Source organism: Pinus tabuliformis, chromosome 3_2 (assembly GCF_031772625.1).
Source record: "Pinus tabuliformis cultivar Carrire ecotype Pingquan chromosome 3_2, CPIR1, whole genome shotgun sequence".
Taxonomy (NCBI): domain Eukaryota; kingdom Viridiplantae; phylum Streptophyta; class Pinopsida; order Pinales; family Pinaceae; genus Pinus; species Pinus tabuliformis.
In genome coordinates, this window is record NC_142302.1 from 696,071,978 (window position 1) to 696,085,585 (window position 13,608).

The 13,608-nt window shown below is 34.0% G+C and overlaps 1 protein-coding gene across 3 annotated transcripts in view; it reads right to left on the minus strand.

Moving 5' to 3' along the window:
* LOC149182529 (agamous-like MADS-box protein AGL11) overlaps positions 1-12,212 on the minus strand; it is a 223,798-nt gene extending 211,586 nt beyond the window's left edge. For all 3 annotated transcript variants that reach the window (XM_089418599.1, XM_089418598.1, XM_089418597.1), the window contains exon 1: positions 11,995-12,212. In XM_089418599.1, the coding sequence (XP_089274725.1) occupies positions 11,995-12,179 (185 nt within the window). In that variant the 5' untranslated portion in view covers positions 12,180-12,212. The remainder of the gene's footprint in view (positions 1-11,994) is intronic.
* Positions 12,213-13,608: the final 1,396 nt, after the last annotated feature.

Consider the following 13,608-nt stretch of genomic DNA (forward strand, 5'->3'; position numbering starts at 1 on the left):
TTGAATGGTGTGATTACATGCACTAAAACAAGTGGGGGATATAAAATTCCCTTGGTTTAATTACCTTATAATGATATCTAGGGGAGGGAGGTTAAGGCCCCTCCTAGGCACCCTCTGTGTCACATAAAATTTTAGAATTTTAACTCCAAGGTATTTACTATATGATGATTAACTCAATCTTTATATTTTAGGGTATAGATGTGAGGAAAATAAATTGTGGTCATCTCTAAGGAAATTCCTAGTGATGAAATTGGTCGATTGAATTCATTGAAAACCACACAACCTATGTAGGATGCTCCATCTCAAGATAATTATTTTGAGGAACACAAAATCTCATTTCATGTCTTAATAGGCATTTCATCTTTTCTTATCCATCGAATTTGTTTCATATATCAACAATAAGAATGTGAATGCCCTAATAGGTGGTGAAAACACACAATTTAACTCATCTTCACATTATACAAGAAGTGCATTTGTACATTCATTATTCTAAAATTTTTCATTATTATGAGAACTACATGTAAATCTATGGAATGTATAGTCAATAATGATAAAGAAAAAATGTAAATAGAATTCTTTCTCTTGAAGAAAACATATATTATCCATTGAAACTAGAGTGTGATATTAGTTCTAGTTTAAAATTGTTACCAAAATCAAGTACCATTACCAATGATTTATTGGAAATATAGATGAACTTCTAAAAGGGTGGGAATTGCTACAATCTCAATGGTATCAAAGTAGGATATTTGGAAATAATCAATTATGACCATACATGTAAGGTGATGATAATATTCCCTTAAATCTCATAAATTTAGTCACTTAGGAATTGGTTCCCTTAAATAATAGGTGCTTAACCTAAAACCACCTAGTTCAAGTTATATTCTATAGCCCCTGGAGCAAAAAACTCTTCACAACATAACCCTTGAAGCTAAGATCTAAGGGGTAGTGCTCATACACTACACGTGTATGATTTAGGAGTAAAATCCCCACAAAAAACAATGAAAATCCCTTTAAAAGTAAGTATGGACATGTATCGGTGGTTATAGACTAGTGCGTAGCTTTGGGCACTCTCACTCGCACTACCAGTTATGCAATGGATGGGTGGGCTCCACCTACTCAGTTCCATCTCGGTGATAACATTCAGTGTGACATATTAGATCATGTCAGTTTAAACGACCTCTGGGCCACTCCTTGACTATGATTCAAAGACCTCTCACTCTCTCCCTTTGGTTCTTACCATTGGGATGTTGTGTCCTAGTATCCCACTATCAGTCCCAATCAGTCCTTGCGGTGTATGACTTCTAGAGGTCACCACTCACCACGTTCACCTAATGCTTAGTCAACCTAAACTCCTCTTTGTATTCACTTAGATATGGGTTTCAAATCAATTTTTTTGGGGTATTATATATGAGATGACATGTCTCAACCCTAGCAACTGATAAACATTCCAAAATAAAGCTAGATCCACTAGGTGTTGGTCCAGTGGACAGTATTAGCTTCAATGGTTTGTCCCTTGGGTTTCTTAAAGCCCTTGGGCTTTCCTTCTTGGCTTTGTGATGCCCCTGAGACACTCCTTTACAAAAATCCTCTGCCTTCTTCTCCTTTTGCAACACACTGAACTAATCTTGGTGACTAAAGGTCTTGAATTCAACAAATTGAAAGGAAACACATGTTATAAGATTGCGAGGAAAATAAATATGAGAATTGCATAATGGTAAAGACATAAATATCTTAAGAAAAAGGTTTCTTTGGTGCACACCACACCACACACTACTCTCCCTTTTTCATTAATCAAAATATATGAATATTACATCAATTCATTTCTAGTCCTTCAAAATAGGATCAAAGGACCAATTTAGGTAAAATCCACCTAAACTTCAACCACTAGAATAATTTTTTAATTTGTAGAGCTACATAGAAAATTAAAAACAAATTCTACCCTAAGAATCCACTCATTAAGGAACCGACTCCTCTTAGTAAAATATTTTGACCTTTCGGTAAAAAAATATTAAGAATGGCCCTGCATCATGCTCCCAAGGAACAAAGTTTTCATGGGCTCTTAGCCATGAGCTCTTTAATGGACTTGCCACTTTTCTATATGAGTGTGGAAATCATCCAGGTTGCATCTAACACTGGTAGGTTCTTCCACTTAACCAAGTATTCCATGTACTCTTTGTCCTAGGTCTTCTTGATCAACCTCTTATCCAGGATCTTCTTAAGCTACAAGGTTCCAATTGTGGGTAGTTTATTTCCCATTATATTTCTTGACTAGTTGGCTATTTTTCTTCTGTTTCATATTTATATAAGTCTACTGCATTGATGTTTGGAGAAATTCCTACTCCAGGTGGCAATTCTAATTCATACATATTGGTATAAAACTTCCACAAAATTTTGTAGGGTCCTATCTTTTTAAGTTTCAATTTATTATACTCACCCTTAGGAAATATTTCCTTTCTTCAGTGTGAAAGTACTAAGTACTCAACCTCTTAGTTTTTATCTCTTCTCTTTAAATTTTTTCTGATTTTATATTTTAGAGTGTTGTCCCACAACATCTATTTGACATGGTTATGGACTTACTATATGGCTCTGGAAAATTCTTCTCCTGTTGCACTTCTTTTCTCTATTGCTCCTAAAGTTCCAAGTTAATGTAACCCCCTCGGATCCATTCCATAGAAAAATTGGAAAGGGCTTTGTCTTGTAATCCTGTTAATATTGTCATTGTAAGCATATTTAACTTGTGGAAAAATTTGATCCCAATGTTTAGTGTGGTCTCCAATTAAACTACACAGAATGTTCCCAAGGCTTATATTCACAACTTCAATCTATCTATCAATTTGAAGGTGATATGATGAGTTGAATTGTAATTTTGTTCCAAACTTCTTCCATAATGCCCTCTAGAAGTGTCCCAAGAATTTAGAATCTATATCTAAAAATATACTCCTCGGAATTCCATCTAGTCTCACTAATTCCTTAAAGAATGAATTAGAAATGTGACTAGCATCACTAGTCTTAGCACAAGAGATGAAATGAGTAATGTTTGAAAACTTATCTACGCCACAAAAATAGAATCATTACATTTTTTATTTTTATTTTAGGCAGTTCGAAAACAAAATCCATACTCACTGAATCGGAAGGCCTTTATGGAATTAGTAATGGGGTATCTAATCTTATGTTATGGCTTATTCCTTTGGAAAACTAAAAGTTTTTACACTTCTTCACAATTCTTTTCACATCAGATCTCAAGTTTGGCCAATAATAATGTCTCCTCAACAGGTCATATATCTAGCCTAAAATGTCCTCCAAGACCTCCATTCTGTTTTTCCTTGATTCGATTCTCCCTCATAGAACAATTCAGAATGCAAATATGATTGGTTTTAAAGACTAGTCCATCTGGAAGCACATAATAAATCCATTGACTTTTGTCTTGTAAATTTGGACTTTTAAAAGCTTCAAATACCTCCTTGGAATATACATCTCTTTCCTACAACTCCTTTATAAACTCAAATCCCAACACTTGGATTTGACTTTCCTGGAACAAAAGTTGTCTCCTGCTCAAAGCATCTGCAATTTCATTAAATTTACCACTAATTTTCTTTAAAACAAATGTAAAACTCTGCAAATACTCAACCCATTTAATATGTTTCTGGTTCAGTTTTGGTTGCTACATAATATACAGAAGAGCATGATTGTCATTACATAAAATAAATTCTTTATATAATAGATAATGTGCCCATTTCTTTACGGCCTGAACCACCACATAAAATTCCTTGTCATAGGATGTGTATTTCCTTTTGGATTCATTCCACTTCTCACTGAAATAGGCAATGGGTTTGTCCTCTTAGCTAAGTACTGCTATGATTGTATCATCATTGGCATTCATTTTCACTTGAAAGGGTTTATTAAAACCTGGAATGTAAAGAACCAATTGCTTTGTGATATTTTTATTCAGTATTTCACCATTTTTCAACTGCATCAGTTGATTTAATTTGTTGTTTACTCTTCTTCACTGTTTCTACAATTGGAGCACTTATCTTGCTAAAATTTCGAATAAATTTCCTGTAAAATCTAGCGAAACCATGGAAACTCCTAACTTCAAAAACATTTTTAGGGGAGGGCCATTCAATAATATCTTTTACTTTACCTTGATTCATCTTCAATCCTTCTCTAGAAACTACAAATCGTAGATATACCAACTCTTCTTTCAAAAAGGAACATTTCTACAAATTCAGAAGTAGCATTTCCTGTTACAACCTTTCCAAGACATACCTGAAATGTCTCATATGCTTCTCCTTAGAATGGCTATAAATTACAATACCATCTAGGTATATAATTACAAATTTTCATATGAACTCTTTGAGTACTTCATTCATCAACCTCATGAATGTACTGAGTGTATTGGATAGACAAAATGGCATGACCATCCACTCATACAAACCTTCATTAGTATTTAATGCAGTCTTCCACTCATCACCCTCTTGAATTTTTATCTCATGGTATCCTCTCTTTAGATAAATTTTAGAAAACCACCATGCACCACTCAATGAGTCCAATAAATCATCAATACGTGGTAGGGGAAAATGATACCTGATAGTAATCTTGTTCAAGGCTCTGTAATCTCTAAACATATGCCATGCACCATCCTTTTTAGAGATCAACATTGTAGGTATTGTGCATGCACTAAGACTCTCCGTGATCAATTATTTATCTAATAACTCTTATACCTTCTTTCCGATCTCCTTATTTTCTTTGCGTGTCATGTAGTAAGCAACCTTCTTAGGAAAAATAGCTCTCTGTATCAAGTCATTGTGATGATTGATACTTCTAACTAGTGGTAATTCATTTGGTAGATCATTTACTATAACATCATGATATTTTTCCAACATTTATTGAATCTCTAGAGGAAAATAAGAAATAGTACTAGAAGTAAGAATTACTCTAGGCTTACAAATAGTAGCAAAAATTACCTCTTCAAATTCCATCTACTATAGAAATTCCTTGCCACTCATCAACAGTGTCCTTGAATCACTTCTCCCAGAAGTTCCTTCCTCCTGCAATCATAACAAGTTATGATTCATGCCATCCTTCTAGAATTTATATGTAATCTTATTGCCATCATGCACTACACTCCTTTCAAACTGTGATGGTCTTGCAAACAAAAGGTGACACACATCCATGAGAATCACATCACATACGATCATGTCTCTATAGCTTTCAATATGAAGTTCATCCTCACATTGTTCATTAACTAAAATTTGATGTCCTTTATGTTTCCAAGACACCTTGTAGGGTGTTTGGTGCTTTTGCTCCCTCAATTTCAACTTCTCTCCCACTTCTGTAGACATTATATTAACTATGTTCCCACTATCAATCACAACCTTGTAGCACTTACCTTGGATTTTGAAAACAACCTTGAACAAAAATTTCCTTTCTGCTAGCACCATAGCTTCCTTATCTTCCTTGATCAACAACTTATTGATCATTAGAACCCCTCCTGTCTCTAGCACATTTTATGTTTCAAGAACGACTGCCTCTACCTCTTCTATTGGAGCTATAACAACATTTCTTTGGCCAGGTTCTCTATTCTATGAACATTCGTATGTGATATGCCAAATGTTTTCCACACATGTTGCATCAAACCTCTCTCCCGCCTCTTCGTCGTCCTCTAGAAAATGATCTTCAACCTCTAGAATCACCTTCTTTATTTTAGTGTGGGTTGGAACTACTAGTCCTCAATCCATATATGCAGTAGATCTCCCTTTATTTTGTTGTTGTCCTCTACCTCTAGCAACACTTTTACCTCTGCCATATTGTTTTCTTGCAAGATTCTCCTCTTCTTTCAGTGCCATTTGGTAAGCCTCTTCTACTATCCTTGAATATAGTACACTTATTTCATCTTCAATATCTAGGCTGAGCCTGTTGATATTCTTCTATGTAGATTATTCCACATATCCAACTCTAATGTTTACTTTTTAGAACTCCTTTGTGTATTCTATGAGTATCAAGCCTTTATGTCTGAGGTTCTTAATACTTTTGACCAAGGTTAGCTTGTAATCTTTTGGTAAAAACTTCCCTCTAAGTTTTTCTACCAACTTGTTTGAGCTTTTAATCTTTTGTTTGTTCTTTCTTCTCCTATCTATTTCTACACCATCCCACCAAACAGTTGCATGTCCCTTCAATTGTCTCACTGCAAACTTAACCTTCTTTTCTTCATCCATTTCCTCATAATCAAATAATTTGTCCATCTCTATGATCCAATCGATCAATTCTTATCGATGCATCGTTCCTATGTAGGAGAATAAATATGGTTTTGGTTTCATGACAAAACCCAAAACTGCCTTCAAAACCTTGGCCTCTGATGGTCCTTCTACTTCTTCTTATGTGGTTTCTTCCTCTCCTCAATACTCTCATCTCTAGCACCAGGATCTTTGTGTTGACTAGTCTCCATTGATGCCATTCTTGATTCCAACAGTTGCATCACTCTCAACACTTCTATGTTGGAAACAAGTCTTTGCCCTTTTTCTCCACTTACACCTCTTTTAGCACCTCCATCAACACCTCTGTCAACTCTAGGTAGCATGATTGCTTCTTTGCTCTCGAACAAACACAGGGTGTGCTCTCCTACCACCTAATGCAAATGTTCCCTTAGATTTGCTAAATTCGGCCCCTTAGGAATTGGTTCCCTTAAAAAATACATGCCGAACTTGAAACCACCTAGTTCATGTTCTCTTCTATATCCTCTGGAGTAAACAAAATCTTCACAACATAGTCCTTAGAATGAAGCGCTAAGGCCTAGCTCTCATAAAATATGAACGTATGATTTAGGAGTAAAATCCAAACAAAAAATAGTGAAAAACCTTTTAAAATTAATTTGTGATGTCCCTCAATGGTTAGAGCCTGACGCGTAGGCATAGGTGCTCTCACTTATACTTTCAATTAGGGATTGGCCGAGTAGGCTCCACTCACTCTTTTCCATCCCAATAATAACCTTTGGTGCAACATATTAGATCCTCTCTGTTTAATCAAACTCTCGTTGGATGCTTGAATATGATGCGAAGACCTCTGGCCCTCTTCCTCTGGTTCTTACCAATAGGATGATATGTCTCAATCTCCCTCTACCAGTCACTTAGACTTGGGTTTTCCAATTTATCCTTCCAGTGTAGGACTTCCAGTGGTCCCCACTAGCCACGTCCACTCAATGCTTAGTCTGCCCAAAAGTCCGCTTCTTGGTCACTTAGATCTGGGGTTCAAATCATTTGTTTTGTGGTATTATCTCCTAGATTAAGTGTCCCTTACCAAATAGTTGATAAACTTTAGAAGAGAAAGCTACATCGACTAACTGTTGGTCCAGTGGATTTAGTCATGGATTTGGTGATTCATCCCTTTCGTTTCTTGGAGCCCTTAGGCTTTCCATCTCAGAATTGCGCTGCCTCTAAGACACTTCTTTACGTATCTCCTCTCCTTTCTATGCCTTCTGTAACACTCTAATGTGACCTTAGTGGCTGAAGGTCTTGAATTCAACAAATTGAACGGAAACACACTTTCTTAATATTCTAAGGAAAATAAATAGGAGAATTGCAAAAAGGTATAGACAAAGCTCTCGTAAACAGAATATTACTTCAGTGTACATGACACACTACTCTCCATTTCTTCATTAACCAAAATATATGAATAGTACATTAATGTGGTTCCTCTCCCTTAAAATAGGATCAAGACCAGTCTAGGGAAAATTCACCTAAACTACAACTATTACAACAATTTGTTTAATTTAGAGAGTTACGTGGGAAATTGAAAACAAATTCTAGCCTGACAATCCACTCTTTGAGGAACTAACTTTTCTTAGTAAAATATTTTGAATTTTGTGTCAAAAAAATTAAAAATTCCCTTGAATAATGAAGTCATTGAAGTGCTTTCCCCTATTTGCAATGCAATTAATGTGTCATAAAAATTCATCATTGGCTTGGAATAATGTCAAAGAGAAGTCACAATTGAAAATTAAGATGTATTTTCAATAGAAAACACAACAAGAGGAAGAAATTATAGATACATCCTTGCATGAAGTGTACTTGTGAAATTTAGTGATTTCTTATGATTCTTAAAACAATATTAAAGGTCGATGAATAGGTAACTGAGTAAACCACTTTAGGAATAACATTAATGTGTTATTTGGGATGCACACAAGAAATACAAAAATAAAATGAATGTTAATTAATTGATTTTGTTTTTTTAAGTAACATAATAAAGATATGTATGGAGTTCTTAACTCCTAATTAAGGTATTACAAATATCTCTTAGTTATGGGATATAAACCATCTCCATACATTGATTTCAATATTTATGACTTATTTCATTTTTTTGTTATAAGTGATATGTCTCTTCCAGAGCACTCTTAGCAGTTTGATGAGGTTTGAACATATGGTGCCTTGATATCGAACCCCTTTCTCAACCATTGCATTACTGAGACTCAACTATGACCTATTTCATTTAATCATATAAGTTGTAGTTTAAAAAAAAACACACACGCATATTCTTGGCAATTAAACATTTAAAAAATCCTAAATATAATTTATTTTCATTTTATATTTTTCATAAAAAGAAACATAAATATATCAAATATATAAACTGAAATAAACATGAACTATGCGATAGTTTTAGATAAGTTTATAGACAAATTAGATAAAATATTGTTCCATGATAACTAAAATAAATTGAAAATTATGATAAAGGTAATATATATTATTATATTTATTGTAAAATTAATAGAGAATTAGAAATATACTACTCTAGATCTATCTTAACTCCAAATTTATCTAAGCTCAAGGAGGGATCATATCTCTTTTCATTATAAAAAAATGTTTACATCTCAAGAAATATTCACTCCAAAAGAAGCTTGTATATCAAGAGATTTGATCTCTCTGAGCTTGGGTAGATCCAAAATTGAAATAGATCTAGTTTGATTTAATTTTCCCCTTTAGATAGAATATATTCCACATAAATACCATATATCAATACCACATATCATTTTTTAATAGAATTTTTTTTACTACTTAAAAGGTTTACATTACATTAATATTATAATCATTAAAATAAAATAAATATTAAAACCATTCTTGTGAAATTAAATTATTATTTTTAATAATCTTTTTATTCAGTTTTAATATAAAATATTAATTTAAAAAATAATAATAATAAATAAATAATATCTCATTAAAATATCAAGAAGTAATAAAAAAAATTAATTTAAAATACTAATACATAACCACCTAACCACCATTACTATTTCGTTATGTTTTTCTAATAAACTACTCATTTTCTCAAGTCCTAACATTATTTCCTTATGTATGTCTCACTTCTGGGAGAGGGCCTTCCGACACTTCAGAGGTTATTGGCATTCCTACGCGTGTAAGCTGCTCAGATCTCCCCCAAGGAACAATCAGTTCTCAGCGCTACTCTCATCACAGGTCTAATCCCTTCGTGAATTTCTACTCAGCCTGCAAGATCTTCAATCAAATTTGAGTCCCAAGCCACTCCAAAGCAGGCCATCATGTCGTGTTAACATGCTCTTGTAAGTCATGGAGCTGCATGCCATCAAGAACGTGGGTGTACTCGGGCTCAACTAAGGGTTGAAAAATTAGCAACTCGGTTCAGATAATTCACTCCACATCGAGTGCAAGAGGAGTTATCTCAGGCTAAAAGGCAACTGGTGCAAGAGGAGTAATCTAACCGTGAAAGGGAATTGGCGTAAAAGCATACAATGAAGTGCCGGAGGCATGTTACACTCTTCCGATCGATGACATGCTGTCAGAGGTTGTTAGAAGGTCATACTCGCCTGAGATATAATGAATACATGTACAGTATGTATATCTATTGGTATCTTAATTTTCTTTTAGGCAGAGCGCTAATAGACAAAACTGACAGCAGGGAGGATATTTTTCTGACTTTTGATCTCATGCAATGGAAAATGGAAGCGATGGACAAAGGCTATGTCACATTGGACAACAAACAGCATCTTTCCTTAACCAAGTTGCTCTCGGGGGTAGCAACAGGTTTTTTAAAGAAGAAAACAACGCTTGTTTCAAAACCATATGAAATTGTAACTGCTAATCCTATCATTCACTCATCCTTCATAATATGAGTGGTCCATGAATAGAGAAAGTATAAGTATAAGGAAAAAAAGACCAAAACACCAAATACAATACAATTCAAAATAACAAGTAAATTGCAGAAACTAGGAAGTAAAAATACTGTCATGAACATAAGAGGATGGAAACGATCGTTCGAAAATACTGATGCGCTTCATCCAATATGTGTTGGCAACACAAGAGGATGAAAGCGAGATAGCCTATGTAGCCTTTACAATCCTTTAATATTGTGAAACATTGATATTGAACCCGTTCGCAGTGAAGAGTACACCCCAATAAAGCAATGATTTCAGCTCCGTTATTTGTACTTGGTCACCCTTGCAGCAGAAATGATAATAGCAGCCAAGCTCAATAACAAGTTGCTTTAAAAAAGGTAACATGAAACCCATCCCAATAAAAACAACCTATTCAAATCAAAAATATCAACCTAGAGCCCATCCAAACGAAAACAGCCTATTCAAATAACTCCCCTAATTGTCTTTCAATTTTCTTAGTTTTACTTTTATGTAATAGTACCACTTGTTTTTTAGCTTCGTTGGGTTTCAAAATTGATGTGATTTTTCTTCTTCTTATTGCTCCTACGAATTCTGCGTCTACTACGGCCTTCCCAGCTACAATCAAAATCATACCTCATGCAATAAAATATAATCTTCTTTTCCGGAAAAATCCAAATTTTTTATTATTAAAAGAGAAAAACAAGAAATTAAAATAAATAAATAAATATATATATATATATATATATATATATATATTAACTTATTCGTTTCTTCAAACATAACTTTAGAGCGTTATATCTGGCTAAAAATTACTTAAGCCTATGTGGGTATCCTCATAAACTGTAAGATTGTGTTATATTTATAAAACTATAATATATGATGATTAGGTCCAGGCGAATATAGGAACCAAATTCTTACATTAACCCGAACCTCACAGAAACCAACCAAATTCTACATTAACCCATCACTGAAGAAGAGCTGTTAAAGGGCAGGCCTATTTGACGATAAAAAATGAATCTTAGTCATACGAGCTGTTAAAGGGCAGGACTATTTGACGATAAAAAATGAATCTTAGTCATACGGATATCCTTCGACAATTCTTATAAGGATTTATCATAGTATTTCTGCCTACCAGGACCTTAACCCTGACAGAAATCTTGAGCAACTCATCGCCTTCAGTCTATTCAATTGAGAGATATACCATAACCCTTTGTTCTATGCAATGTCTTCCCTGATCGGTTTGCACGAAAAATCTGTTGACGAATAATTTCCATAACAATAGTTCTCACAGCATGCTCTAATCTTTACTAGTTTCGATTACAGCTATACGTTATGCATCATGAGCTTCATAAAGCGAACTGCCATTACTTACTCTCTTAATTTTGAAATTACTCTCTTAATTTTCACAGATATTAATTTTCACTGATTTTCACGGATATTAATTTTGAATTCTCCAGCTGCAACCTCCAAGTACAGCAATTTCAGAGACGAGAAACTGGGGATTGGTAATATGCACTACCAATAATTATTGCATTATGCAATACTATGATCTTGTAATAGTCTTAAATAAACATTTTCATTTATAAGAGAGTAGCCTTGAGATGAAAAGGAGATCGATCCCTGTATCACCCTAAAAATGAGGGATATATATGATCTCTGCAGACAAACTTGAAGCAGCGAAACAAACATTCGCTGGTTTCCCGAACTATTGACTCGCATCACGGAAAGGATGTGTATAAAAGGAGAATAAACAGCTTTAGTGATGGAATTGTAATGATAGATTTGAAACATCAGTTTACTGATAAGTAAATCCATTGAAGAAAGTATGCTATTGAAATGAACCCAAGAATGCAACTTACTCGTCGTGGCTTGCGAACTCATAAATCCTGCCGGTTTCAGAGAAGATGATAAGAGCTACTTCAGCATCACAGAGAACAGAAAGTTCAAATGCCTTTTTAAGCAAACCGCCCTTGCGTTTGTAGAAGGATGAGTGCCGACTGGTAGGGTTTCGAATGCGCTTAATCTCCAGCTTCTTCTTTCCCATTTTTTGGTACTTTGTACACCATATATCAGAGGTAGCTCTGTCGAGTTTGAGTATTTGTCATGGTCGGACGGCTAGATTTATATTTTAATCTAAATGCTTTAGTTGCTCAGTTCCTTTCATGTCAGTTCCTTTCATGTCAGAAGCTCATGTGAGAACCTAAAGGTACACTGTTCGTTCGGATCAAACAATAAAATCGTGATCGATGAATTGTGATCGATGTCCTTCCTCGCCCAAAGCGACCTTCCATGGAAAAGCCAGCTCGTACAACTATACTTTTCCTGTTCCAAACAGTAAAGCAGAGAACTCTGAACGCTATTAGGTATTTATAGATGCCGATTTTTAATAGGATTAGTTTAGAACTCTCAACGCTATTAGGTATTGATAGATGCCTATTTTTAATAGGATTATTTTTATCGAGGGAATAGGGTAATATAATTTTTGATGTATAAATAGATTTATTTAATATTTAAATTCAGTTTGTTAAACCATTTAAATTTAAATATTTAAATTTTTTATCAAATTTTCATTAAAATTAACTAAATTAATTGCGGAAAAAAACATCTCATCTACAAATTAAACTACTCAATTTTTAACATATAAAAAATAAATATGTATTTCACCTACTTTCTCGAAAAGGGCGTGGTACTCGAGGATTATCTTTAATTGGGTTGAATCGAACATCTCTGGCATTCTACTTTACCTTGACGACGACTTCACTCACTGTCTCCAACCGACAATCCGGACTATTCTTAAAGATTGATTCATCTTTCATGACATTTTCCCCGGATTTATTGTTATATTACCATGGAACAAAAAAATCTTATCTCATTGGAATTCAAGGCATAGTTATTATACAAAATATAATGTTTCTCCTCACTTTCCACTTCATAAGATAGAGCCTTTTAATCATTACATTTTGATATACATATCATAGATTAATGATAATAAGATTTATATAGAATTTTGTTATTTCTCTTTGGTTATATCTTATAAATATTTATATCTTGGATGTATAAATGCATACAAAGTCCTTATTAAATAGCAGAAAATGTATAATATAAAAAGAACAAAGGACAAGTGTTACATGTTTCTCAATTGGCTCTTAAAAATTACTAAAGGAAAATCCATTCATAAAACTAAGACAAATAGTATGATTCCCTTAAAGGATTGCCATAAAATTCTTTATGAATCCCCTAATGCCATGGACACCACTTTGAGAATTCTTATAGAGTGTGAGATATTTTCTTTGGAAGGCATCAAGTTTGGTGTTATGTAGATTACAACTAGGAGAGGTGAATTCATTAAAGGCTACTAAGTAACAAATTTTAAAATAAAATCTCTTTAATAGACAACTTTTTCTTTTTGGATGTGAAAGAAGGTTTCCTGAAGCTTTTGATGCAAAGTGTCATTCTACCTACTTTTAAAGAAG